The 26,050-nt window shown below is 56.8% G+C and overlaps 7 protein-coding genes across 7 annotated transcripts; 2 read left to right on the forward strand and 5 right to left on the reverse strand.

Annotated features, from left to right (window-relative positions):
• The first annotated feature begins 196 nt into the window (after window positions 1-196).
• On the forward strand, window positions 197-2,016 carry B0H64DRAFT_387774 (uncharacterized protein). Its single transcript, XM_062803228.1, has one exon. The coding sequence runs from the start codon at window positions 515-517 to the stop codon at window positions 1,526-1,528; it is 1,014 nt and encodes a 337-aa protein (XP_062662740.1). The 5' UTR covers window positions 197-514; the 3' UTR covers window positions 1,529-2,016.
• B0H64DRAFT_95024 (P-loop containing nucleoside triphosphate hydrolase protein) lies at window positions 1,761-2,947 on the reverse strand. Its single transcript, XM_062809009.1, has one exon. The coding sequence runs from the start codon at window positions 2,823-2,825 to the stop codon at window positions 1,992-1,994; it is 834 nt and encodes a 277-aa protein (XP_062662741.1). The 5' UTR covers window positions 2,826-2,947; the 3' UTR covers window positions 1,761-1,991.
• A 4,490-nt stretch (window positions 2,948-7,437) lies between these two features.
• On the forward strand, window positions 7,438-9,874 carry B0H64DRAFT_95033 (uncharacterized protein). Its single transcript, XM_062809010.1, has 2 exons — window positions 7,438-7,516; window positions 7,679-9,874. The coding sequence occupies exon 2, from the start codon at window positions 7,758-7,760 to the stop codon at window positions 9,453-9,455; it is 1,698 nt and encodes a 565-aa protein (XP_062662742.1). The 5' UTR covers window positions 7,438-7,516; window positions 7,679-7,757; the 3' UTR covers window positions 9,456-9,874.
• A 739-nt stretch (window positions 9,875-10,613) lies between these two features.
• Window positions 10,614-12,531, reverse strand: B0H64DRAFT_95039 (quinon protein alcohol dehydrogenase-like superfamily). Its single transcript, XM_062809011.1, has 3 exons — window positions 12,155-12,531; window positions 11,978-12,102; window positions 10,614-11,924 (listed from the first exon to the last, which is right to left on the reverse strand). Exons 1-3 carry the CDS (start codon window positions 12,433-12,435, stop codon window positions 10,630-10,632), a joined length of 1,701 nt encoding a protein of 566 aa, XP_062662743.1. The 5' UTR covers window positions 12,436-12,531; the 3' UTR covers window positions 10,614-10,629.
• Window positions 12,532-15,046: 2,515 nt separating this feature from the next.
• B0H64DRAFT_316274 (phosphoribosyltransferase-like protein) lies at window positions 15,047-16,586 on the reverse strand (the record flags this gene model as incomplete). The annotated part of the gene is made up of 4 exons (XM_062800280.1): window positions 15,047-15,426; window positions 15,496-15,654; window positions 15,716-16,124; window positions 16,185-16,586. The coding sequence occupies 4 exons, from the start codon at window positions 16,584-16,586 to the stop codon at window positions 15,047-15,049; spliced, it is 1,350 nt and encodes a 449-aa protein (XP_062662744.1).
• A 915-nt stretch (window positions 16,587-17,501) lies between these two features.
• B0H64DRAFT_387786 (pyridoxal-dependent decarboxylase) lies at window positions 17,502-18,920 on the reverse strand (the record flags this gene model as incomplete). Its single annotated transcript, XM_062803229.1, has 1 exon — window positions 17,502-18,920. A coding segment is annotated over exon 1 (872 nt), but the record flags the coding sequence as incomplete, so codon positions are not given.
• A 2,768-nt stretch (window positions 18,921-21,688) lies between these two features.
• B0H64DRAFT_95115 (Metalloenzyme, LuxS/M16 peptidase-like protein) lies at window positions 21,689-25,064 on the reverse strand. The gene is made up of 2 exons (XM_062809012.1): window positions 24,617-25,064; window positions 21,689-24,570 (listed from the first exon to the last, which is right to left on the reverse strand). Exons 1-2 carry the CDS (start codon window positions 24,904-24,906, stop codon window positions 21,825-21,827), a joined length of 3,036 nt encoding a protein of 1,011 aa, XP_062662746.1. The 5' UTR covers window positions 24,907-25,064; the 3' UTR covers window positions 21,689-21,824.
• Window positions 25,065-26,050: the final 986 nt, after the last annotated feature.

Genomic DNA, 26,050 nt, shown 5'->3' on the forward strand with positions numbered 1-26,050 from the left:
CTACATTGCATTTAATCAATACCACACTTGTATTGTCAGAGGGCGGTGGCATGCCAACTACCTCGGGACTTCACTCCTTGTGGCCTTGCTGCCTTACTACTAAGGCCACCACACCGTTTCTCAGCTCCAGCCCTTTCTCCCATCTTTTTCTTGGCAGAGCCAACAAGGCTGACTGATCCCTGTTCTTTGACTCGCCTCCACATTCTCATCAACCTGCCTGAACACACGCATTACTTACTGTACGACTGGTCAGGAGTCAAGAGGAGTCTTGTTTTGTGTGTAGACTTTTATCAACTTTAGATTCGGTTTTGAGGGATTGAGAAGGAAAGGAAAGCGGAAAGGCCACCTCGCATTTCGCTCTCTCTTTCTCTCCTTCTCCTTCTCCTTCCTCTCACGAGTCACGACCACGACTCGCTCTCAGACTCGCTCTCAGACTACTCGCTCTCGTCGTCGCCAACTCCCTCTTCCATAGCAGTCCCATCGCGCCATCGAAAGCGAAATCAATATCGCAACGATGGAAGTTGCTCAGACCCTCGTGCGCGCCGTCATGCGCGCCTTCTACACCACCCAAGAGATCCTGGTGGTCGAGGCGCTGGTAACACACTCGGCCCTGCGCGACGACGAGCTCGCCTACCTGATGAAGATGAACCTGAAGGACCTGCACCGGCTGTGCGCCTCCCTGCGCGACGCCCGCTTCCTGACCGTACACACGCGGCCCGAGTCACAGGATGGCAAGACGCGGGCGGTCAATCGCACCCACTACTACATCGACTACCGCCAGACCATCGACGCCATCAAGTGGCGCGTCTACAAGTCCGACAAGGACATGCAGGGGAGCGTCCAGCCCGCCGACGAGTCCAAGGAGTACTCGTGCCCGCGCTGCCGCGCCCAGTGGACCCAGCTCGACGTGCTGGACTCGGTGTCGGCCGACGGCCGCTTCACGTGCCGGCGGTGCGGCGCGCTGCTGGAGCGATCCCAAGAAAAAGAAGCGCCGGGCCACCAGCAGCTATCGCGCATGAACAACCAGTTCAAGTTCATGACCGACATGCTGCAGCAGGTCGACCGGGTGGTGGTGCCCGAGTGCGACTTCGACAAGGCGATGCTGACCAAGCGGCCGATCGTGCGGGCGGCCACGCACGAGGTGCTCGCCAGCGTGCCCGTCGACGCGGCCGGGCTCGGCAAGCCGTCGGCCGTCAAGGGCCTGGCCAACGTCGGCCCGCGCGCCATGCACGTCACCATCTCGGACAACAACGAGCAGGAGCGCGTCGAGGAGCGCATCCGCAAGGAGCGCCTGCTCAAGGAGAACGCCCTGCCCGCCTGGATGACCGAGAGCTCCGTGCCCACCAACGCGGCGGCGGCCCCCACCATGTCTTTCGACGCGGCCGGCGACGGCGACGATGCCGACATGCTGCCCGCCAAGCGCGTCAAGCTGGAGACGGCCCAGACGGCTGACGGCGGCAGCGCTACGATGAGCTTCAAGATGGAGGATGACGAGGAGTCCGACTTTGAGTTTGAGGATGTCGTTTGAGTCGCGGGAGGGGAGACAACGACAAGTACAATGCGGGAAGAGAAGTTGGAAAATGAAAGAAGAAGCAGGAGTCGAAACTTGGGGGTCTGCTCAACAATGCCGGGCACAGCAGGGTGATACCTTTGGCCTGTGGCGGGCTTGTCCTCTTCGACAGAGCGTGCGACCGCGACTGCGACTGCGACGGTGTTTTGGCGTTGGCTTGGTTGCGCCCCATCGCATCACTCTTCCCTCGTGGAGGAGGATATCTGAGGGGATGGAAATACCCGGAGACGAGAGGGAACGGTGAAGTAACTATGGCAGAATGCCACCAGGGCCCATCATGCATGCAAAGCGGAATGGCTTTAGGCGAGAGATTTGTTCATACGTGAAGGCTGGTCTTATCATACACGGAAACCACACACTCACACTTCTGGCGTTAAAGGAAGGCAAAAATTGCTCGTTGGGATAGAATAATAAATAGAGCCTAATAAACCGTAACCAGTCCATATTCGCCGTGTCGAACCCCGTCCGCAAAGAAACAACTGCTCTGCAAATCCCCCTCCCCTCGCCTAGTCCCAAAACCCTTCTCTCGCACAACACCGTTCACCGCCCACCACCGCGTTTCTATCATACATAGTTTCGCAGCTATATCACACCGGTTAGTCAGCAAACCCACAACATACGGGACCGGCATAGCCAAGAGAAGGGACGGCAAACTTACATCCAACGTCAACGCCCTCGAACTGTTGACCTCCTGATCGCGATACACGCCCACCAAGCTCTCGCTGTCCTGGAACAGGGTCGGCTTGAGGCTGATGACGATGAACTGCATGCCCGGGCCGGCGTGCTCGCGGATGTACTTCTTGATCTTCTCCACATTGGCATTATCCAGCGCCGCGTCGACCTCGTCCAGCACGAAGAAGGGGCTGGGCTGGTAGCTGTGGATGGCGAACAGCAGGGCCAGCGCCGCCATGGTCTTCTCGCCGCCGCTGAGGTGCTCCATGTCGCGGAACCGCTTGAGCGGCGGCATCGCGTGGTACTTGATCCCCGACAGGTACGGCGTGTCCGTGTCCTCCTCGATGTCCAGGTACGCCTGCCCGCCGAGCGGGTACGCGTCCGACCGCGTCAGGTCCTTGTACACGTGCGTGATCTGTTCTTGGATGTGCGCGAACGCCCGGTTGAACAGGTCGAACCGCTTCTCCTTGACCTGCGTGAACGCGTCCCGCGCCGACCGCAGCGCCGCCCGCGAGTCCTCGAAGTCCTGCTCGGTTGACTCGAGTCGCGACTTGACGGATTCTAGCCGCTCCATGGCGCGCATGTTGGGGTTGAGCTTCTCGAGTTCTGTGGTGAGGGAGGTGATCTTGTCTTGGAGCTTGTCTTCGAGGTCGTCGTCGGGCTGGCGGGGTTTGTTAGCTTGATGGCTGTGGGTTGTTAGGCACAAGGGAACGGAGAGACATACGTTCTTGAGATCCTCGTCTAGACCGTCAAAGTCAATCTCGATGCCGTAGTCGTCCATGGCGGCCTCGAGCACCTCGTCTTCATCCGCTTCGCCGTCGATATCCATGGCGTCCTGGTCCTTGCGGAGCAGCACATCCTCGTTGGGGATGTTGTCGAGCGAGCCCTCGCTCATCGGAAGCTGGATCTGCTCGAGCTTGCAGCGTCTTAGCAAGGCGAATTTCTGGGCGCTGTTTTTCTGCACCGTGCCCTCGAGGTTGCTGATCTCCTTTAACCTTGACTCTATCTCCTTGGTCTTCTTCTGCAAATCCTGCTTCGCGTCGGCCACCTTCTTGGACTTCTCGGCGTGGCTGGCCTTGACCTCCTCCACAGACTCTTGGAGTGCCTCGAGCTCGTCCTGGTCTTGTGCCCTCGCTTCCTCGATGTCTTCCTTCTCCTGCTGGAAGGCCCCGATATCTTTTTGGTGCCTCTTTAGAGTTGTCTCCATCGTCCGCACCCGGTCGTTGGCCTGGTCATGCTGTGATGATTCCCAAGACAGGTTGTTCTGGATCCGCTGTTTCTGCAGGTCAAAGTCCTGGCGCTTTTGTGCCGCCTCCTGCTCGAGGCTGCCTTGCTGGGCTTCGTAGGCGCGGATAGTTTCGTACCCGAGACGCTTGCAGAAGGAGCTGAAGATCTTGTCCTCGACATCCGCGATGGCCTTCTCGAACTTTTCGACGGTAGCGCGTGTCCTCTGCAGCTCGCCCTCCTTCTCGGCGTACTTGGGTTGGTAATCGCGGAGCTCCCGCTTTGCGTGATCCAGCTCCTTTTGCTTGCTCTTGAGGTTCTTCTCAAACGCAGCCAGCTCGCTCTGTTGGAGTAGGAGACGTTGTTCGAGCGCACCAATCTCGATCTGCAGACTCTCTTCCGCAGCGCCTCGCCTTCCTGGCCTGGGCAGCTTTGCGATCTCGTCCCGGAACTTCTCGGCCAGCCGCTGCAGATTCTGAACGTCATGCTCCTCGAATCGCCTCTTCCCGCCCTTGTCTTCGGGTAGCCGACCACCAGACATAGTACCGCCCTTGTGAATTACGTAGCCCTGTACGGTTACCGCTTTGACTTGGATCTTCCTGTTGTACACGATATCCTTGGCGACCTCCAGGTTGTCGCAAACCACGGAACCACCGCAGGCATAGGCGATGGCCCGCTCCAGGGACGGGTCGAAATCGATCGTGTCAATGGTCAGCCGTGCCCCCGAGATCCCCTTGATAGCAGAGTTGGAGGTGTTGACCTTGATGTTGTCGAGCGGAATGAAAGTGACTGGGGGGAACCGCTGGTCCTTGAGATACTGGACGCAGTCCATGCCCGTCTTTTCCGAGTCCACCACAACTCCGTCGAAGTCACGGCCCAGCGCAGTGATGACAGCCTCGTCGAACTTCTTTTGTTTGGGCTTGCACAGCTCACCCACCCGACCGCGCACTCCCGGGTAGATGCGCTTGAGATCGCTAATCATGTTCCTCATCCTGGTCTCCTTCTCGTTTTGTCGCCGCCCCATGTCGGCATCATCGAGCTTCCTTAGCACATCGCGAAGCTTCTCTTCCAGCTCGGTGTGAGTGTTGTTAATCCTAATACGCTCAGACTGAACGCTGTTAAATTCCTTCTTCTTCGCGTCGATGTCGCTCGTTGATTGGCGAACCGAGTCCTGGCTGGCGTTGCGGCGGTCCTTAATCGCCTGAACCTCGCTTTGCAGTTTCTCGGAGGCGGCCTCAAAGTTGTCGATCTTGCCCTTGAGACTGTTTACTGTTACTTCGTCGCCCTTCAGTTGGCGCTCCAGGTTGGCCAGTTTTGCTCGGTTATCGGACGTCTTCCTCATGGCGTCGGCCTGCAGGGCAGTGTACTCTTTGCGGTCCGCGTCACTCAGCTCCTTACCCTGCTTCTTTAACGTCTCGGACCATTGCTTCTCGAACTGTTGATGCGCCTTCTCGACCGTTGCCAAGTCCTTTTTCAGCTTCTGGATGTTTGTCGCCTTCTCATCGCGGTCCTTCTTGACATCGGAGATCCGTTTCCGCAGAACCGTCATGTCCTGTGAGCTCTGCGTGATCTTCTCGTCGATCGGAACAAGGCTGTTATCGCGGTCTTCGATACTCTTCTCCTTGCCCTTGATGCTCTTCTCGATCTTGCTGACCTCACGGCCAACGGTGGCCTGTTCCCTGCGCGCCGTTTCGAGTTTCTTCTCGAAGGCCTCTACATTACGGCGGAACTCCTTCAGATTCTCGTGATGCTCCTGGATCTGGGCGCTGGACTCGTCCATGACGCGCTGGAAATGGTACAACTTCCACAAGATGTGGCTGATGACCGCCTCGTCTCGTTCCTCCGTCTTCTTTTGGAAGTTTTCTGCCTCCTTCTTTTGTTCTTGATATTGCTTGATTTCCGAGTTGATGCCTCGCCTTCGGTGGAGCTGGAAGTTTTGGTTCTCTGCGGCCTGCTCGGCGTCCGCTTGGAGCTTCTCGTATTCCGCCTTGTACTCGAGACTCCCCGAGATCTGCTCGATTAGGCGTGTCAGGTCCTGGGGGGACTGGGATGCGATGGCCTCGACGTCTCCTTGGAAGACCAGGAAATTCCGGGCCTTGATCAAGATGTTCTCCTCCTCGAGGGCGTGGTTGTACTGCTGAGCAGTGACAGCGCGGTCGTTGATACGGTACTCGCTAGTGCCGTTGCTGGTGATGCTCCGTTTCCACCGTTGTTCGTCGCCCGCGTCGTCCTCGTAGACCGCCATGACCCATGCCGTCTTCGGGTCGTTCCTCGACGCCCGTTGTGAGGAATCCTCATCGTCGCCATCTTGGTGCCCGTTGACTTGCCCGTTGGTCGTCGGTGCGGCGGTTCCGTCGTCCTGGATTTTGGACGTCTTCATTACCCTGCCGCGGTAGACTAGGTCGCGGAGATGTGACGATCGTAGCTGTGACGACTTTATCCCCAGTACGAACGATATGGCGTCCATGCTAAATAAAAGACGAGTTCGTTAGAGTCGGACGACGTGCCGTACATGATTGACAATCGCAACTCACGAGTTGGACTTCCCAGAGCCATTGGGACCGATGATGGAGGTGAAATACGAGTCGCCGAACAGAAGGGTGTGGTGGCCCTTGTAGGACTTGAAGTCTATCACTCATGTAAGCTTCGAAACTACGGGCGATTGACTGGAATAGCTGCGGCACGCACTGAAGAGCTCGAGACGAATGAGCTTCCCCATGATTTCGATTTGCTCCTTCGCGTGGAGCTGTTATCTCTCGGTCCGTCGCGCTCAGAATCGGGCAGTAAAAATGGAATAGTGCGATGGACGACAGTTCCGAGCAGTCCACGCGATCATGGGCATGGGAACGCGCTTTGATTTAAAAACGCATCAAATCCGAAGTAGCTCGTACTGCCTCATCGGTCGCGCCAGGTCCCGCCTCGCAGATGTCGCGACTCGTTCCGAATTTACGCGACAGCGGCCGTTCTGGTGGTGGGGGAGTGCACGGACTCGGGAATCAGGCAACCTGAACTTGCAAGTACAAATTTGGGGTTAGGGTTGTTGTGAGGGAGGGTTCAGACGATTCAGATCAAAGGAAGGAGGCACCCAGATGTTACAGACCAGCCGGGCACTTCCTGACCGAGTTTGTTGGCCCGAAAATGAAGGACATTTTGTCCACTTCCCACTTCACCATCGGTTCACTGGCACCTAGAAGTGCCAGTGGTCAAATTCTGGCCAGTCGGTGGTCGAGTAATTGGAGGCAGGTACCAGGCACGCTCCATCTCGCCCATCCATACACGAGTACTATGGCATACTACATCACGCTAGTTAATTCCCAGGTCTCAAATACTCGGATTTTCCGGGTAACTAATCCAGAGAACGGTCTTCAATTCTGATAGTCACCCCCACGATACTATTCACGCCACTCCGGTATCAGCAGACCCCGATCTAGACGTGGTGGGTGAGCTGCATGAGTTGCAAATGCGAGACTTCCCCAGGTTGTCGCTGCAGTCCTCGTCCAGTAAAAGCGGCGGATTAAGACACGCCAAGTTGCGAGCCAGTCGCAGGGGTTCTTTGACACGCTAAACCTGCAGCACGAAGCTCAACACCTTTTTCCTGGTCCGTGGTCAGCTGGGCACTCCCTGCCTGCTAACCTCGCCATCACAAGCTCATGCTGCCTCGACTCATCCTCCAAAAAGGACGGAATACTTTGTACCTCCCCCAAACAACCCAGAGTGTGACAAACTCTCGAGTCCCCCTGACCGTCTCTATGACTTTCGCATGATTTATTCCGCCCGTCCGACCTCGACTCACGCCCTTTAAAGGCACACATCTCTTCCGAAAGCTTCGAGACTGTTTTTTATTCCAAGATAGCTCAAGCCACCGCCACCACCCACCGCCCCCCCCCCCCCGGACCTGAAAGATCACAAATCATCAGCTGCATTTAGCACAACCTTCACGACGCACCGAATCCAAAGCCGTGATATTCAGACCGAACAAGGGGATATTGTCCGAACTTCAGCTTCTGGTGCGCTTGCGCTGATCCAATCGCCTTTGTTGGCGAGTCCCGTGTAAGTCTAGCGTCCACCGCTTGTTGATGCTTTCTTCCCTTCTCGTTCTTGTGCACATCAATGACGTTGGATACCCACCACCCCGTGCCCATCTTTGTTCATAATTTGAAACTCTTTTTCTATTTAGTTTTTAGCAGTCGGCTGACTTTCCTCCTTCCCCAGCGCATCCCAACTCCGTTCCCCCATCGCGTCTCGCCGGCTTTCTTCAATCAGAATTGGCCTACGGCCGTAACAAGACAACATGGCGGAACCAGAAAACCGGAGCAATCCTATACCGATCCCCAACAGCAACAATAGGTGGGAGGGCGCTTCCACCGATAGCGAAGCGGTCCTGACGCCAGACCTAAGCGGGTCACCCCCCGACGACGACTCGCACGAACATGCCCTCGCCACGCCCACCTTGGGCCCGACCGTTCCCACAAGCCCACGCCTCTCCCGCAACCCGTCCTTCTCTGGGAGCAGTTCGTACCAGGAAGATTGGGACCCATTTCCGCCGCTGGACCGCCTGACAGTGCTCGACATCCTCGATAATTTCGCGCTGTCGCAGCAGCTTGAGAAGCTCCAGAAGGGCATATCCGCCCAGACAGAAAAAGTGCGTAAGTCGCGCCAGGCCTTCGGCAACAAGAGTCGTATCGCCCGCGAGCGTATGGTGGACGAATGGCGGCGTCGCGTGCCCTCGGCCGAGGAGCAGTTGGACCGGTACCGGAAACGGATGCGCACGAGTGTCGAGAAGCTCGGCTCGCGTTGGAACGACACCAAGGTTATCACGCTGCGTGAGAAGATCTCCTTCATCTGCGGCGTCATGAACATCTTCGTCAGCGGCTACCTGATCGGTGGCTACCCTGAGTTGTTCCACCTCTGGTACACGGTCCAGGTCCTCTACTTCATGCCCATCCGGTTTTACACGTACCACAGGCGCGGCTACCACTACTTTCTCGCCGACCTCTGCTACTTCGTCAACTTCCTTCTCATGCTTAGCATCTGGGGCTTCCCCTCCTCTAAACGCCTCTTCACCGCCGTCTACTGTCTCGCCTTCGGAAACAACGCCGTCGCCATCATCATGTGGCGCAACTCGCTCGTCTTCCACTCTTTCGACAAGGTGACCTCCCTCTTCATCCACATAATGCCGTGCGCCACCTTGCACTGCATCGTCCACCTTCTCGACCCGGCCGCCCAACAAGCCCGATTCCCAGCCATTTGGACCATCAAGAATTCCCCCGCGGGCTCCTCCACCGCCTACGCCAACGTCCTCTCCATGCTCGCCTGGTCCTCCATCCCCTACGCCGCCTGGCAGCTGTTGTACTACTTCTTCATCACGGTCCGCAGGCGCGAGAAGATCGCCGCTGGCCGGCCGACGTCCTTCACGTGGCTGCGCAAGTCGTACAGCAAGGTGTGGATCGGCAAGTTCGTGCTGGGCCTGCCGTCGGCGCTGCAGGAGCCCGCCTTCATGATGATCCAGTACGCGTACGCCGTGCTGACCATGCTGCCCTGCTCGCTGTGGTTCTACAGCCGCTGGGCCTCGTCCCTCTTCCTCATCGTCGTCTTCACCTGGAGCGTCTACAACGGCGGCACCTACTACATCGACGTCTTCGGCAAGCGCTTCCAGAAGGAGCTCGAGGCCATGAAGGCCGAGGTCGCCAAGTGGCAGCACAGCCCGGACGTCTGGCCCGCCGAGGACGCCGCCGGCAACCCGGTCATGAGCCCCGTCGCCACCCCGGCCGCCGGCGAGGGCGGGAGGAACGGCTCCCTTGCTGATAGCATCACGGGGAAGGCGCTGGATGATGACAGCGTGCGTGGGGTCGGCGGTGTTGATAATATCCCGCTGCTGAACGACGAGCGGCCAGCCGCGGTGCTGGCCACGGGCGCGGATATGGATATGGATGGCGGCGCGAGGGATGTGGCCCGGGAGAGACGGACTGGGAGTGGAGAGTCACGATAATTTTTTCTCTGTTTCTTTTTTTATGTGTAATACATGGCATGGTAACGATATCCCGGCTTGTTTTTTGGCAACGGGTCTTGAAACGATTTTTGGCGCGCCGGATAATAGAGCTCACCATTGGGGGCGGGTTTTGGCCATCCGCTCTTTTTTTCTTTTTACGCCAGGTGGCAGGGCACTGTTGGATACAGACGTGTGGTGTGGCGGCGCGAGATTGCCAGTGGTAGATGAGTGAGGACCGGGGAGGAACAGGACCAGATATTGCACCCTCTTATCTATGATACCCCTTGCTTAGCACTCTTGTTTTGTTTCGGTTGCTCTCTTTTGGGGAGCATTCTCTCCTTGTTTTTTTTTTTTGGTTCAGGGAATGTTTGTTCCGTTGGTCATCTCCTCGCGCTCTAACACGGTCTGTTCTCTTTCCGTCTAATCTGAAGGTGACGGCGGCAGTTTGGATGGGATTTGGTACATGCGTGTACTACGAAGTCAACGTTAAGGACCCAGTTAACATGGTATTGACGAACAACTTGAACGACATTTAATACAACGAGAGAATCACACCAACCCATCTTAGTTTTCATGTCATCGTAACAATCATCATACGAATACATCACGTCAGAACCGCGAAAAAGGTGTGTCAAGAGGTTGGCATTAACAGAGTCCGAGACCGGGGACGAAGTCCAGCCCACACCACCCCCATCATAGCCATAGCCATAGCCATAGCCATAAGCCATCCGATGGCCAACCTCCCGACAGCCGTCCCAATACCCAGCACAAACAATTACCGAGCCGACTTCGCTAACCGCGGGGGCCATTCCATGCACATACCAAAAGCAATCCACTGATGAGACTCCCAACGCCTCCCGAAACCAGTTTCGATCCCAAAAAGCACAAGCAGAGTCCCCAGCCCGAGCCAAGCCATGCCGCTGAAGCCCTCCCCATCCCAAGGCGCGTAAAAATCCCGTTTCCCAGATCCGTCCACCCATTCCCCGCTGTCCAGTGCCACCACCGAGCCACGGCGACCAGCTCCCAACTCCCAACTCCAAGTCCAGTCCCATATCATTCCGCTCCCATCCATGCCTTAGCCGCTGTTAAATAACCACCAAATGCAAATCATCGCTGAATCCTACCCCCTTCTTTGTAGCCACCTCTTTTCGGTGGCCCCCCCCCCCCCCCCCAACTACCGAATAACCGGCAGATCGATACTGCCACCCAACAACCTGATCGGCTGCTTCGGCTTAAACACCTCCCAGAACCGGAGCGTCTCGTCCCCCGCGCCCGTCACGACCTGGGTGCCGTCGGGGCTCATGGCCAGGTAGAGGACACGGTAGGTGTGGCCGGTGAGGCTGGCGACGCGGGTCATGGAGGGGTACTTCCAGACGACGAGGTTGTTCTGGATGTAGCCGTGGGTGGAGACGAGCTCGTTGGAGTTCTTGGACCACATCAGGTTGCAGACCTGGCTGCCCGTGTCGATGTCGTTGCGGACCGTGCCGCGGACCGTGTCGTGGAAGATGATCCGGCGGTCGGCCGTACCGCCGCCGGAGGCGAGTAGTCCACGCTGGTGGGGCGACCACGCGAGGGCCTTGACGGCCGCGATGTGCTCGTTGAAGGTCCAGAGGGGCTTCTGGTCCATGACCTTGTCCCAGACCAGAACTGTGTTGTCGTTGGAGCCGCTCGCTAATTGGCCGTCCTGGCAGTTCCATTTGAGGCCACACACTTCTTGCTTGTGCCCTGTTAGCTGCTTCACCCACTGATCCGGCGCGCGGACGTCCCGGTGTAAGATTGAGCGATCGCGTGACCCGGTGGAGAGGATGTGGGCATTCCACGCCAGCGAGCCAACCCGCGCGGTGTGGCCCGTCATTGTCCGGAGCCTCTTGAACTTTTGCGCGTCCCAGATTTGCACCAGCCCCTTCTTGGTGCCGACGGCGATGTGGGTTCCCTTCTGGATCCAGGATACACTGGTCACCTTGTCGTCCTCGAGGGTACACAGTTTCGCCACCTTGCCGTTCTGCGCATTATACATGAAGACACCAGTGCCGAGGCCAACGGCCAGAACATCCGAGCTGCCCCAGTCCATCAGGTTAAGATAGAAATCCTCGGCCAGGTTCGGAGCATCTAGGACCTTGATCGGCACTTTAGCGACCGTCCTGTGTTGACGCCTCGGGGCAAGCAACATTTGTTGGCTGTTATATGAGATAGGAGTAGTGCTGTACGTGTCCAAGCGGGGATCCGGAATCAGGTTGTGTGCTCTTTGTGGTGTCTTTCTAGGTGTTGAAAGTCCAATTAGGTGTTGATGTCGGGGTGAGACGTAAGAGAATAGGTTCTTCTGTGGTGTTGCTGGGAGAGAGGGCGAATTCCTAGGAGGTGTGCGCATCCGGTCATCCGACGTCCACCTAGGAGAAACCTGTGGGATACTGGCATCGTCAAAGAGTTCTGCACGCAGTAGCTCCCTGAAGGTCTCATCCGCTTCCTCGCCTACAGCGTGTTAGGTAAAGACAGAACAACAGGAGCCAAGAAAGGCTACTTACTCTTTTGAGAACGGTATCCCCTCGGAGGGCTTCTCGGCCTGCCCCTTTCCGGAGTTGGCCGAGGTGGCGGAGGGATCAAGTGAAACCCAGACTGCAAATCACGGCCCGATCGTGCCGGAATAAAACTGTAACAAGGTTAGCATCGATTTGTAGACAATGGAAGAAGGTTGATCATACCGGTCGGCATCTATTCTCTGCCGTTTCCTACGCGGGCTTCCGTAGAGGCGCCCCCCTTGTGAGTCGAGCGACCGCACGGTGGCGGGGTCGTTGTGGCTGATGTCGGCAGTTGTCGGACGGACCTGTCCAACTGTTGTGCCGCTTCTGGATGATGGTGTGCTATAAGGAAGCAGGCCTGAGGGTGGTCTTGCGGCGGCGGGGTGAGCAAACTTTGCGTTAGATGATCCGGGGCCCGCGCCAGAGGCAGACGCCTCGCCCTCTCGGGCAATGTTGAAGGACATTTTAATTGAAGCCAATCAAAAAGATACGAATGCAATGTGAGTGTGCATGCAGTCGAGGGTGGGTGGTTGTTGACCGGGGCGGACAGTTGTAGGAAAGCGCGCGTTGGCTTCTCTTCTTAAATCGCAAAGGCACCCCCAGAACAGGGACCGTTGGCTAGGTTGTTCGAGGGACTGGAGTGCTGTTCGCGCCGAATGTTGGGTGGATCTAGCGAAACTAGAAAGCGCGTAGATCCGCAAGCGATTGTTCGTCCTGAACGTGAATGGCCCTCCGAAATGATTGTGTGTCGGCCAGAAACCCAGTTGGCGAATGAATCAAAAGAACAATCCTTCTCGAAGTCGCGGGAGTTGTTGTGGAAAACAGCGAGTTATCGGCGAAGCGACGCGACGAGCGATAAAAGGCGCGCAACGGTTGGGCTCGCTGACGTCTGCGCTCGTTCGATGGCGGGGCAACGGCACAGGGCAAGGGCCCAAGAGCTTTGCAGCTGATAGGGGTTATCCAGAGGTTCACGATATCATCTCAATCGCGCAGTTTCGTAGGGAGTTCGGCCGGGCGTCGTGGACGGTCGGGGTCTCGAGATATCGGCGGCGACGGTGATGATGTGTGGCAAGGCGGAGAAGTGTGGTTGAGAGGAGGAATGAGGTTGGAAGGACATGGGGAGGGTACCTGCCGCCCCCTGCTTGGTCCTTGGCTAGTGTGGTGGGCCCCGTACAACCGCGACCCTGTTGTGTTGGCGTTTCTATTGTCTTACCGTATTGACCGCCGGTAATGTTATTGTGCTCCTCGAGGTCTGCAGAGGTTACTATTCTTGGCGGAAACTTTCCTCCGAATTCCAGTCTCTTACGCCAGTTTGCGGATAGATTTCACCATTCCAAAATCGCGACCAGCGGGTCTGTCGTCGCGCTCCACCGCTCATTCGCCCTTCGAACCAGCCATCCTGGAATGCACGAGCCATCAAAACATCCACAACTCGCGGCTGCAACGTGCGGTTCGAGCGAGGGTGTTGTGCAACTTGGCGGCGGGCATCCAGCCCCAGCTGCAACCCAGCGCCCATCCCGCCACCATGTTTCCAACGGCGCCATTCACATTGTGTATTCAACAGCCCGAATCTACACTTCAAGATCATGTGCTGGGACACAGTACCTGAATTTATCTGCACTTTTGCTTTATCATAATTACTTATGCATAAATCAATATGAGATGATTTCCCTAACACAATCAGATCAATAGCATTATTAAACGCCGTCATCGTTGTGGGGCTTCACTTGGCCTCTTGTTTTTGACTCCTGGTCGCAGCCAAAAGCGGCCATTCCCAGGTGCGTCTCACAAACTAAACGCCGTAAACACGATGGGCATCTCCCTCATTATTTAATCCCCCCTGCGGCCACGGGACCGCGGTATTTGTTGTCCCCTCCTTTGACATGTGCATGCTGTGGCCGAGATCACGGGGCGCGCATTGCAGCAAAGGCTCTTGTGTGGTTCGCCAGATTTGCTCTGTTGTTGTTGTTTTGATTTCTGCCCAGCGGCACAAGCCCATCGGCCCCATGGGTAGTGGGGGTCATCGAGTGGCTGAGAGGCCTTGGTCGGCAAACGTGTGCCTGTCGCACGGGACCTGCTTCCCTTGCGTTGGCCAATCTGCGGCGCGTCTCGTCACGGGTCGCCCCGCGTCGGGTTCGCGTTTTCAATTAAACCCCATCGGCTCCTTTCGAACCACCCATGCCACCCCGCACGCCACTCTCTGTGCCCTTGCGTTCGATTCAGCGATCCCGCATCCGCATCCCTCGATCTCGAAGGCTTAAGGGGGTGTGTGCGTGTCTGGATGCATCGATCGAACGTACCATTGAAGGTCGAGCAGCGCGAGAAATGCAAAACATGCAGTGGGATGTCCAACATGTCGGGAGTCCCACTGCATGCCACAACTCTGCTTCGTATACTATCAGTGGCTATGTACCTCGATACCCTCCCCCTTCAAACAAAGACAAGCAGTATTTCGTACCGGTATTCTGTATACATGCGTACATGTACCCGTTTGACAGGGTAATCAAGTGCCGACCGTTGATCGTCCCGGCGCCAACCTTATTCCCAACTTGGCCTCTGATCTTCCTTGCCATTGTTTCAGCGCGGATTTGACATTGGGCTGTGTTTACCATCAGCTGTGCGCCTGATCTCTCGCACGCCACAATTTACCGCAGGTACCTCCCGACTTACTCTGATCCATCTTCCTGATTGATACTTGAAATTGACGCTAACGCAACCTACACCAAGTACGAATGCGAAGTAATGAGACAAAACTTCCTTTTGAGTATGGGGTATCACGACAACCCAACCGGAGTGCCCTTTTCCCTCCCGTCCCGTTTCCCATTTTCCCCAACACGCCACTGCCAATCCCAGCAATGGAATCCACGCCCAGAAAACAGGACAAGAGTTACAGCATATCCCACACTCATCCACATCCACACCAACACCCCCAACTCAACCGTATCCTCCATCCTCCCACCGCAATCGCACCCCCCCAATCGCACCCCCAATCCCATCCCACTACCCCCAAACCCTCCCCCCCCAACCCAAGTATCAACCGACCCCCTCAACCCCCAACCAACCCCCCTCAACCCATCAATCATACTGAAACAGCATACTAACACTCTCCCCATGATGCACCCGCCGAATCGCCTCGGCAAACGTCCCACTGATATCCAGCACCTCCAGTTTCGGGCACAGCCGCTGGTGGGGCTCCTGCGCGACCGTGTTGGTGACGACGACGGCGTCGAGGGCGGAGGCGTTGATGCGGGCGATGGCGTCGCCGCTGAGCACGCCGTGGGTCAGCAGGGCGACGACGCGCACGGCGCCCTCGCGCTTGAGCAGCTTGGCCGCCCGCGTGATCGTGTTGGCCGTGTCGGCCAGGTCGTCGATCAGGATGCACACGCGCGCCGCGACGCGGCCGACCAGCATCATGGTCGCCTTGGGCGCTTGCGAGATCTTGGGCGGGCGCCGTTCTGCGATTATGGGATGTTAGCTTCGTTGGATGGATGTGGTGTTGGTTTCAGAGTGAGGGGAAGGCATACCCTTGTGAATCAGGGCAAAGGCGAGCCCGAGGCTGTCGGCGATGGCAGTGGCGCGTTTAGCACCGCCCGCGTCCGGGCTGACGATGACGGCGTCGCGATAATTGGGGATGTTCTGCTGGATGTAGCGCTTTAGGAGAGGGCGGGCGTGGAGGTTGTCCACTGCAGCGCAAGTTAGTATTGCTCCTCAAGTGCTAGCCTCGTGGGACAGTAAAGAACATACCGGGAATATCGAAGAACCCTTGGTAGGCACTTTCATGGAGATCACAGGTCAGGACCCGGTCGGCTCCGGCGCAGGTCAACAAGTTCGCCACCAGCGACCCAGACTGCGCCATGAACTGCTTATGTCCCGGCTTAGCCTGCAGCGCCATCATCAACGACGGATTCTCGTAGTCATGCGTGGTGTAGCTGTTAGGCGGCTGTTGCTGCTGCTGCTGCTGGGGTGCCGGCGCTGACGAAGCCCGCCCATTCCCTTCCTTGGACCGCAGGGAGACTTGCGCCCCGATCATCTCGACCACATCAACACCAGCAGTCCCCAGCCCCACCGTCCTAGGGATATTCGGCCCCGGCGTAGCAGGGACGCTCTCAAACGTGTACTGGACCGCACCCTTCCCACCGGCACCCGCCGCCGCCTCACCCTCTCCCTTCCCCTGCTGCTGCTGCTGCTGCTGCGGCGGCGGCGACATCCCAACAAGGGGCGCACCGACCTTGGAAAACGGCAGGTCCGGCTGCCGCGAGTAAGGGAACAGCGGCAGCACGGCGGTGACCCTCCTTGCGCTGCCGGTCTTGCAGGCCGAGATCATGATGCACAGCTCGATGAAGTAGTCGTTGACCGTGTGCTTCTCCCCGCCGCCGCCGCCGCCGCCGTCTAGTCCCTGATTCCCCCCGTCGGTGCCGTCGTCGTCCCCCGTGCCGAAGCTCTGCACGATGTAGACGTCCTTGCCCCGGATCGAGTCGCGGATCTCGCACCGCGTCTCGCCGCTCGAGAACTTGGTCAGCACCCGGCTCGAGGGCGCGACGCCGAGGACGCCCGCCACCTTGTCGACGAAGGCGGGGTGGGACGACCCCGCGAGTATGACGAAGTTGCGGACCATGTTTGCTTTGCTGGCAAACCTTTGGCTCTACCTCGTCTTCGGATTTGAGTGTATTGGTTGCTTGGGTTATTTGATGGTTATTTGATGGTTATTTGATGGTTGTTTGGCTGGAGGTTTGTGGTGTTGACTGCGTTTGCTTCGTTTTTTCTATTAATGGGCGATTGGGTTGGGAGAATATGTATCATTCCTCTGGGGGCAGTACCCGAGCGAGGTGTTGGGCCGCGTAAGGTCAGCAGATAATATGCCGGACAAGCCAAGTAAAGAAGTCAACGACCCGATTGCCAGCATGGGGAAAGGAAACACGGAAAGTAAAAGAAGAAGAAAGCAAAAGCTCCCCGTAAGCACACAAATCACAAATGATTGGATTGGGCGCCGAGACAGTTTCACCCAAAAGGACAGCCGGGTGAGTGAGGGGCACAGGAGAGGGAGGTTCGCACACGACCAGATGAGAAATGGTGTGCGGTGACTGTGGCACTGCGTTCCAGTCTTTCTTAATCCCCGGTTCAGCTCAGCCCATTCTTGTCCGGTCGTACAAAGAGGGAAGCGGGATGGGCGGATCTCGGGGAAGTCTGTCAGATCATGCCAGAACTGGCCAAGGATCGTATGGAATAGCATAGCAAAAGGGAAGACGCAGCTCAGAAAAAGAAAAGAACAACCTAAAAGCAAGTTAAAACGCAACCCCCCACTGGCAAATCAGAGCAACAGAATAGAATGGAAGGTGCTGGGGCTACTCTTCGTCCAGTACTTATGCTTCTCGGTGCCGGAAAGGGAAGGGAGGATCCCCAACGGTCAAATGGGGCGTTAATTTGGCGCGGGACTGGCCGAGACGCTCGGCGTGGGGGATTGATCCTTAAGGTTATTAAACATGCGACCATTCGCCGTCGTGAAACCCGGTGTTCTGCTCTTCATCACACCGGCGGCCCGCATATGGTTATTATTGTTACACCTGACCATCTCTCCGTTAGTATCCTGTGCATCGAGGAATCGATCGATATTTTAAGGAGGCGACAATTCTGGGAATAGATGTCTCTATTCGTTTTTCCTATCGAATCTCAACCGAGGACTTAGCCCCCATCACCATTTTCTATAAAGCAGTAAAAGAAGTGAAAGTGACCCCCGTCTTTCACAAATCAGGGGCAATGACAGTCCTTAAAAGTCACTCCAGTAGCGCCTTCAGACTAGCCGTTTCAATCAAGATCGAGCAGAGCCTTCGCGCCCGGCTCGCTGCACACATAGATGACGTCATGGCTGTTGGTGAACCCGTTGAACGTGGTGGCCGAGCACTTGGTGTAGGCTCCCATGTCCTCAAAGTACAGCCAGTCGCCCACGTCGAGCAGGTGGGGGAACTTGATGCTCTCGGTGATGCGATCGATACCGTCGCAGGTGGGGCCCCAGATGCTGTACTCGATGCCGTCGGCCTCGTCAGTGGCGTCGGCGGCAGGGGTGTCGTACATGGTACGATCGCCGGACCGCAGCACCTTGGCGACAGGGTGCTGGTGGTCAAACATGATGCTGCTGAAGTTGCCGTACAGACCATCGTTGACGTACACCATGTAGCTGGCGGCCGACATGTCCTCAATGGTGCGGCGGGCAATGACGTTGCAAGCGAGGGTGAAGGCCGCGGACGCGTAGTAGCGGCCGGGCTCCGCGATGAGGTTGATCCCCAAGTGGGCCGGGAAGTAGTCGTCGAGAGCGGCACGGAGCACGCCAGCCATCTGTTCAAAGGTGTTGTCGCTGCAGAAGCCACCGCCCACGTCCAGGGTCTTGAGCGAGAATCCGTGAGAAGCAGCCTGCTGGAAAACCACATGGGCATCCTGAACGGCCTTCAAGAAGGCAGCGGGATCCGAGGCGCCCGAGCCGACGTGGAAGCTGACGCCCACAACATTGAGGCCGAGTTCGTGTGCCAGAGCCAGGAGGCTGTCGGTGGAATCGAGCGAAGCGCCGAACTTGAGGCTGAGACGGCAGAGCGAAGAGGAGTCGTCGGTGAGGATCCGCAGGAAGAGCTCTGCATCAGGATACAGGCGCGCGATCTTGCGGAGCTCGTCGGCGTTGTCGAAGGTCATCTGGCGCACGCCCTGCTGGGCGACATAACGCACATACGAGTTGGTCTTGCAGGGCTGCGCGTAGATGATGCGCGAGGGGTCAACGCCCAGCTTCAGGACCTGCTCGATCTCGGCCTTCGAGGCGCAGTCGAAGCCGGTGCCGAGGGCGGACAGCAGCTCCAGGAGCTTCGTGTCCGGGTTGCACTTGACGGCTGTAAATAGTTAGCACGGAAGTCAGGCTCAATCCCAGGGAAACCGGTGGGTCGTACCATAGAACGGCTTGACCCGCGGCAAGTTCCGCTTCCAGCGAAGATGCTGGCGATAAACCTCACCGAGGTCGGCCACGAAGAACGTGTCCTCCTCGCCGGGCTCGCAGAACTCGTGGTTGACATTTTCGACGCGCTCCCGAAGAGCGTCGCCAATCAGCTGCTTGGCTGAGTTGAGCCTGTCCCCGTCGTCATGATGGCCGAGGTGGCCATGCTGGTTGTATCCAAAGAGGCCATTGTTGTAGCTCTTCAAAAACACATGATTATTCGTCAAGTCCGTATAATCAAGTGGTGTGAATCGATCCGTGATGAGCGTTGGCATAACCATATCCCTCGATTTCGCGAGTGAACGGTGGATCGGAGATGAGAGTGGTTAGCGTAGCGGGTTAAGGACCGGTTGGCTGGTTCGCGTTGGCTGTGGTGAGCTAGAGCGCGATATGAAGTCTGTCAGGAGACAGGGGCAAGATTGATAGCACGGGTGCTTAAGTAGGTTTTAGGGAGGTCGAAAGCGGAAGCAGACGGATCCCTGGTCGGTCTGACGAGACTTCGTCGACTCTTCCCCGGTTAGAGGAAGAACCGCACCACTCGTCCTATGCGGCAGCTGGTTGGGGGAGTCGAACTCGGGGTTCTGGTGGCGAAGGAAATCGAACAAGGAAATCTCGAGTTCCTTAGGCGTCCTCAGCAGGTGGTGGGAGTACGTTGATGATATGGAAGGTTTTTCGGAGGCTGAAATCTTCGTCCGAGGCAAGGGCTACGGCCAAGAAAGCCGTAGTCGAGTAGGTGCCTTTGTGGAGACCAAAGGCAGTCGAAGTGTGACGGAGCAAAAGCCGATCCTGTGAACGACGTCAGCATCCTGAACAAGGCGCTTGTTGTAGGTCCTGCTTGTTTGATTCCCATCCCAATGGGTGACGGTGATAGGGCCACGAGAGCCGGGGCGAGGCACGCGACGCCGTGTAGCCAGAATTCCGGCTCTCTGGGTTGTACCTCGTGTGGCATCCATTCATTGCACGAGCCTTGACAAGGAAACGCCGAAATCGATGTCGCACTTACACAAAAGGCAGAGTCTGAGCAATTGCAATTTCTGCGAGGCCTGGGATAGTCGGAGAGCGATGGAGAGAGGGATACGGGAGAGACGATGTGAGACAAGATGGCGGAAAACCGTTGTGAGTGGAAAGGTGAAAGTTTAGAAGCTGGGTCGGAGCTTCTTAAATTGAGGGGCGTGCAAATGGGTGTGCAATCAGTGTGGGGATCAGAGGGTTCTGCTCAATTTTTTCCTTGATTTCCATGGCCAGTGCACAAAACAGTCTCCACACCAAGGTTGTGAACGGGGATAAGGCGGGGCCACCGGGATGAGCCATCATTGATTCACGATTTTTCCCTCTTCAACCACCATCAAATCGCGACGAGCCTTGAGTCCGAATGCGAAAGGTCCGAATCAAAGTACCTTTCTATAGCCGTCATACGTTACGTGCATTTTGGCTCTCTCTTTACAACGCATAGAACTCCGTAACGCCGAAGATTTAACACGTAAAATTTGAGATCCCAAGGTGAAGCCGAGTTGCCAGGGCCTGCATGTTGGCCAACAGCGTCGCAGATATCGCAGGGCAGGCAACGGGGTCGATGGGCAACGACAACGGCCCGCAGTAGGTGGCTCGCAGAGAGGCCGCCCACCCCTCTGCTCCTTCAAAAAAGCACGAATCGAAGTTTCTGAAGTCCATCTGTACCTGTCTGCCGGCGGCCATGCGAGCCATGCCAGTTTCAAGCCGCAACTTGCGGTCAGCGGCAGTGCAGAAGCGGAATGCGGGTCTCACACCCTTCCCCGCTAGACACCGCCAGACATCTCGATCCCCCCCGACGAAAAGGAGGGGACGGTGAGCGGACACGGCGGGTCGCGCGGCCGCGGGTACGCGGGTCTTGCTTGGTCCAGCCAGACGCAGCAAAACCACCGATATTTCGATAGCCAGCAACACAGCGCCAGTGATAAAAAAAATCGCGCACCGACGGCGTCCTCAACATTAGCCTGTTTCCCTTGTGATGCCCAAGGTGTGATGGAGGAGTGTGCCCTGACAACCCAACTACACCATCGGGGAGCGACCGACAACTGGCATGAGTCGTAGCCCCGACGAAGCACTGCATGGTGGTGCGCATTCAAGGTGTCGGGAGGTCCTGCGTTGGAGCTGCATGCCATGGCGCCCTCGCTGTCGCTGACTCGCTGCGCGCTTGTAAGGGAGGGCGGAAATCGCTCAACATCACATGCGTCAGCTGGGTCGGGAGAGCGTAGTAGATCCCCTTCGAAACTTTGCAACCGCCTGTCTCGTTGCCACCTCGGCCACCGATGAAAAGTCGGTATTGAGGTTTTGACACCCGCATGTACCTGCGCCGGTTACCGGCATGAAGTGAGCGGGGATTGGCCGTCACTGTTCCCATTCCTGCAAGTTGATTGACAGCCACTCGGATCTGGACCGTACCTACATGATGTAAGCAGGAGCGGCAGAAGATCCAATTGCCAACTGTAAGTCACATGTGAAAATGGAGGGCCAACAGTCACAGCATGTACTCTGTTCTTTAGTCCGCGAGTCCAAAGCTGTGGAGGGCGGTTCTGAGAGAACGAGCCAGACCCGATGCTAGACCGGTGCCTGTGTGTTTGATCTCGCGCCATGTTGTGGTCTCAAAGCTATCAACTGAAGCAGTAAGACGTATCGTATCTGGACGCTGGTATGGGGAAGCCACCGAGGTGATGTGGCGCTGGATGAGCCGCCGTTGGCCATGAAGGGGTAGACGGATTTGCGACTATGGCAGCGCTGGTGCAGTGCGATTTGAACGAGGGGGTGAGCTTGCGACGTTAGAGAAGGGTATCATCGGTAGATGTTATACATATTAAGAATACATGGCGACTGGCTGTCAGGGCAGTCGTTGTCCGAGGCCCACTTCTAGGCAGACCCGTTGATGTCCATCTCATTGACGGTCCAGGACTTGTCGACAAAGTCGCGTTTCTCGCCCAAGAACACGAGGCGTTCGGACTCTTTGCTCAATGCGTTCACAATGTACTTCTGAGCGACGTCACGGACCTGGTCCTTGGTGACATCGAGGAGTTGCTCGCGGCGGGCTTGCTTCATCTCTTCGGTGATGCCGTAAACGAAGTTACTCATGCCCTCTTCGTTGACCGCTCGGGGGGCATCGACACCTTGGAAGACGGAGATCTTAGCGTCTTCGAGATCGCGGTCCGACCACTTCTTGTCTACAGCCCACTGGCCGGCGTTCCGCATGATCTTGATGGTGTTGAGCGGATTCGGGTCGCGGTACGAGTAGAAGCCAAAGATGCCGTCGATCGCCCTCGAGTATGCGCCGCCACCGTAGGCCCCGCCCTTCTCACGGATCTCGTGATGCAGGTGCTTGTGGGTCAGGAGAGAGGACAGGATCTGGAGAGGGGCATTGTCAGGCGACGTATAAGAAACGGTTGGCAAGGCAAGCGCGCCATAATAGACCTGGTATGGTAGGGGATAGAACGACTTGATGTTCTTTGCAAAGTCCCGGTTTTGGCGCGCTGGGAAGTTGACAGTGTGGGACGGGAGTGAGCCCAAGAAGCTCGAAAGAGCGCCGGTGTTGTTGGCGGCGCTCTCGCTATCGCATGTGATGGCAGCCCGCATGGTGCCCGCAAAGGCAAACTGCTGAATCAGCTTCAGCTTTCCGATGACATCTTCGAGCTTGTCAGACTCCGGCCGGTTTGCTAGGCTTGTCACAAGCTTTATTTGCGACAAACCGCTGACTTGCTCCCTGACAAATGCATCCCACGTCAGACCGGCTTCCGCGGCTCTTCGAGCAAAAGAATGGCCTGATGAGGCAATGTCGTTGACAACGCCATCAGAGGCGGCCTGTAGAAGCTGCCGTATCTGCTGGGCGGCCTCTGGGCTATCGAAATTTGTGTCGACGATCACTTTGCGCAGGAGGTCGAACATGACTGGGACATTGCGATCCAGGGCCATCCCGGAGAACACAAGACCCTCCTTTGCTTGCGCATAATCTGTCGGCCGCGATGCCGAGTGGTAGCCGACGGACACGCCGCCAGTCTTGAGCTTGATGAGATCCTCCAGCTGCTCCGTGGTCATGTCCTTCGTGCCGAGGCGCATAATGGCATCGGTAAAGAGCGGGATGAGAGAGCGCAATTCATCGGGCAGGTTCTCTAGTGTGTTGATCGCCCGGAAGTACGTCAGGCCATTGGTTGGTGCCTCGTGCAACTGGAGCTTAACCTCGCCCACGGTCTCGTTTCGCAGAACCACCGGCTCTTTCTGGCGCGGAATGTCCTGGACGTGAACACTTGGTAGGCAGCTTAGGTCTTCGGTGTTGGATTTGCCTTGCTCAGTCAAGAGCGCCAATTCCCGTGTTTCGAGAGCGGCCTGAGCTTGGTCCTCGCCACCTGCGGCCTCGACAGCCTTGGAAATCTTGGTCTTGAGCCGGGTTTCCTCCTCTTTGGCAAGTTCCTGCACGAACTCGGCAGATGGAGACATAGTGAACGTTAATGTGTTGTCGTTCATTAGGTACTTTTCCATCAAGCCTTCGAGGTAGCCCGCCTTGGCATACTCGGTCTCAAACGCAGCAAGCGTGTCGTTCCAGGCAAGCGAGTCGAACGGATCGACCCCCGTGAACCATTTCGGCTTTAACCGGTGCAGCAAAGACATGCCAAAGTTGGCCGTCTTGTGCTTGAGGCCCAGCTCGAGCTGATGCAGGTAGCCGTCAATTTTGGATCGATCAAAGCCCTTGTCCCGCACGCTGCGAAGGATGTCTTGCACAGCGGGCTTCAGCTTTGATACATCCGCCTCCGCCACGCCCGTCAAGCCAATTGAGTATATGCCAACCTTGCCCGAGCTGTCGTAACCCGAATTAGGACTCCAGTCGGTGCCAAGGCCGGTCTCGATGAGGCCCTTATACAAAGGTGAACCGTAGCCGTCCGTCAGCAGGGCAGATATCAACGCCAGGGAGAACGACTCGACAACGTTGGAAGTGTCGCCCAGCACCCAAGACACGGATGTCTTGACCTGCTTGTTCAGGTCGACCAGAGGGTCGATGGGGCCCTGCAGCCGCACCTCCTGGGGCCCGCCGCTGAGATCAATAGGGCGGTGGATCGCCATATCACCCTTGATCCGCTCGAAGGCGCCAAGTTGGGCGTCAATCTCCCTCAAGTGGTCTGCCAGCGGCATGTCGCCATATGTGAAAACCTTGGCGTTGCTCGGGTGATAGTGCTCAGCATGGAACTGCTTAAGCTGCTCGTAGGTTAGGTCGGTAATCTTCTGTGGGTCGCCACCCGAGTTGTTGATGTCTGGGAAGATGTGGTCTTGGAATCTGATATAATAGAGATAGCCCGCGTCCGACATCTGGCCCTTCATCTCGTTGTACACGACGCCCTTGAAGACGAGCTTCCGGTCCTCCGGCTTGACTTCGCCGCCAGCGGCAAGGGCCTGGGGGTTCTCGGGCCCGATTCGCCATCCCTCCTGGGTGAAATCGGATTCCTTCAACAAAGGTTTGAGAGTCGCGTCGAGGTATACGGACATCAAGTTTTTGAAATCCCGGGCGTTGGTGGTGGCGAAGGGGTAAAAGGTATGGTCCGAGGCGGTAAAGGCGTTCATGAAGTTGGACAGGGTACGCGGCAGCATCTTGAAGAAGGGATCCCGGATTGGGTACCTGTGGGCGTTAAAAAGGGAACAGAAACTGGGACTCGAGCACGAACTTCTCACTTCCACAGAGCGTAGTATGCTCCAGGATGTGCGGGATGCCGGTATCGTCTGGGGGGTTGGTCTTGAACCCGATGGAGAAAACATTGTTGCTGTCATCACGGGCGATATGTAGGTGTTCGGCGCCTGTCTTGTCGTGCCGCAAGTGCAGTGCCGTCAACTCGAGTTCCGGGACATGCTTCGTCCGGAGAAGCGTGAAACCATGGAGTTTCTCGCCGGCCTTGGGAAGTTGCGAGAGATCGGTTGCTGCCGCTCTCGCAGCGCGTGTAGCTGTGCTGCGAAGCATCTTGACGGCGCCGACTAGGGGTAGCGAAAGGAAACCCGTCGCTGGTTCGAGTCGATTTGGCGAATGGTTAGGTTGGCATAGGACCTACGACAACTTGCCTGCCCAGATAGGTGCCTAGTGTAGGTGAGTATTTGATATGGAAAGCTTGCTTGTCGAAATCTGGATAGAGAGTGGAGCTGGCAGCGACCGAAGCCGAAACTGGGCTCGGCTTGATCGGAAAGTGGGGCAGAAGAGGGTGTTATTGAAGCACCACACAAGCCTCAAGTTCACCATTCTGGCCAAAAAAATACCGAACTCCGAAGGAAAATATGAAACCAAGACAAAAAGAAAGTGAAGAAAGAACCGAGGGAAACAAATCAGCTAAAATAAACCGAGTAAAACAAAATCAATCTCAGTAAATACAGCTTCTGTTGGCTTCCAGATGGCTTTCGTTTCGTTCTGGCAGTCGACTACACTTGAAGTGTTACCCCATTTGGATCCTGGCCTTGAGGTACCGTCATATCTGCCAAGCACGGGTTCATGCCCGCCACTTCCCCCACCGAGGGCGACCCGACTCGATGGAAGGGACAGAAGCGCTGAGTCGCCGCGGGTTAACGCCCCGATGTGTCGTCCACGGCATGAATTGGTGCAGCTCCACACCTGAGTTTTAGCAGCCGTTCCAGGTTTCCCAGGGCTGGACGAGGCTAATGCAATTGCGACGACATTCTGGAGACGCAGGAGCAATCTCTGCAGTTGCTCGCCTGCTCAACCACCACCGGGCAGCACCAACCAAGTGCGACCCTGACACCCATTCTCCTCTACCCTCGAGACCCCTGCTCGACGGCAGACGGCGCAGTATTGTGCACTCGCTGCGGGATCTGGTTAACTATCACCCACACGCTTGCTTCCCTTCACAGCGAAGGGTTTTATAGCGTGCATTCGGTCCCGAGTTGTGCATCGCGAGTGACGCATGCCATCCTGTTGTCGCCTGATTGAATAAGCGACCCGCAGTGTCATCTCGAGGCTCCTTCCGACTGTAGACGACGTCGAAACTCTCTCAGAGCGACGGAAAACGACGAGGACGACGCTCGGTCGCCGTCTCCGCGCCCAGGCCACATCGCCACTACTGAGGGTAAATAGCGTATGGAACCTCAGATTTCCCCAC

Source organism: Chaetomium fimeti, assembly GCF_033439085.1.
Source record: "Chaetomium fimeti strain CBS 168.71 chromosome Unknown B0H64scaffold_2, whole genome shotgun sequence".
In the NCBI taxonomy this organism is placed as follows: domain Eukaryota; kingdom Fungi; phylum Ascomycota; class Sordariomycetes; order Sordariales; family Chaetomiaceae; genus Chaetomium; species Chaetomium fimeti.

What these genes read in the sequence shown, in the direction of transcription:
- B0H64DRAFT_95024 (XM_062809009.1), bottom strand. Translation starts at nt 2,825, where the DNA reads ATGCGCGCCATGGAGCGGCTAGAATCCGTCAAGTCGCGACTCGAGTCA.
- B0H64DRAFT_95033 (XM_062809010.1), top strand. Translation starts at nt 7,758, where the DNA reads ATGGCGGAACCAGAAAACCGGAGCAATCCTATACCGATCCCCAACAGC.
- B0H64DRAFT_387774 (XM_062803228.1), top strand. Translation starts at nt 515, where the DNA reads ATGGAAGTTGCTCAGACCCTCGTGCGCGCCGTCATGCGCGCCTTCTAC.
- B0H64DRAFT_95115 (XM_062809012.1), bottom strand. Translation starts at nt 24,906, where the DNA reads ATGCTTCGCAGCACAGCTACACGCGCTGCGAGAGCGGCAGCAACCGAT. An exon ending in ACGCTCTGTGGAAGTGAGAA is followed by an intron (nt 24,571 to 24,616) that starts GTTCGTGCTCGA and finishes TAACGCCCACAG; the next exon opens with GTACCCAATCCGGGATCCCT.
- B0H64DRAFT_95039 (XM_062809011.1), bottom strand. Translation starts at nt 12,435, where the DNA reads ATGTCCTTCAACATTGCCCGAGAGGGCGAGGCGTCTGCCTCTGGCGCG. An exon ending in CAGAGAATAGATGCCGACCG is followed by an intron (nt 12,103 to 12,154) that starts GTATGATCAACC and finishes ACCTTGTTACAG; the next exon opens with TTTTATTCCGGCACGATCGG. An exon ending in GGGATACCGTTCTCAAAAGA is followed by an intron (nt 11,925 to 11,977) that starts GTAAGTAGCCTT and finishes AACACGCTGTAG; the next exon opens with GCGAGGAAGCGGATGAGACC.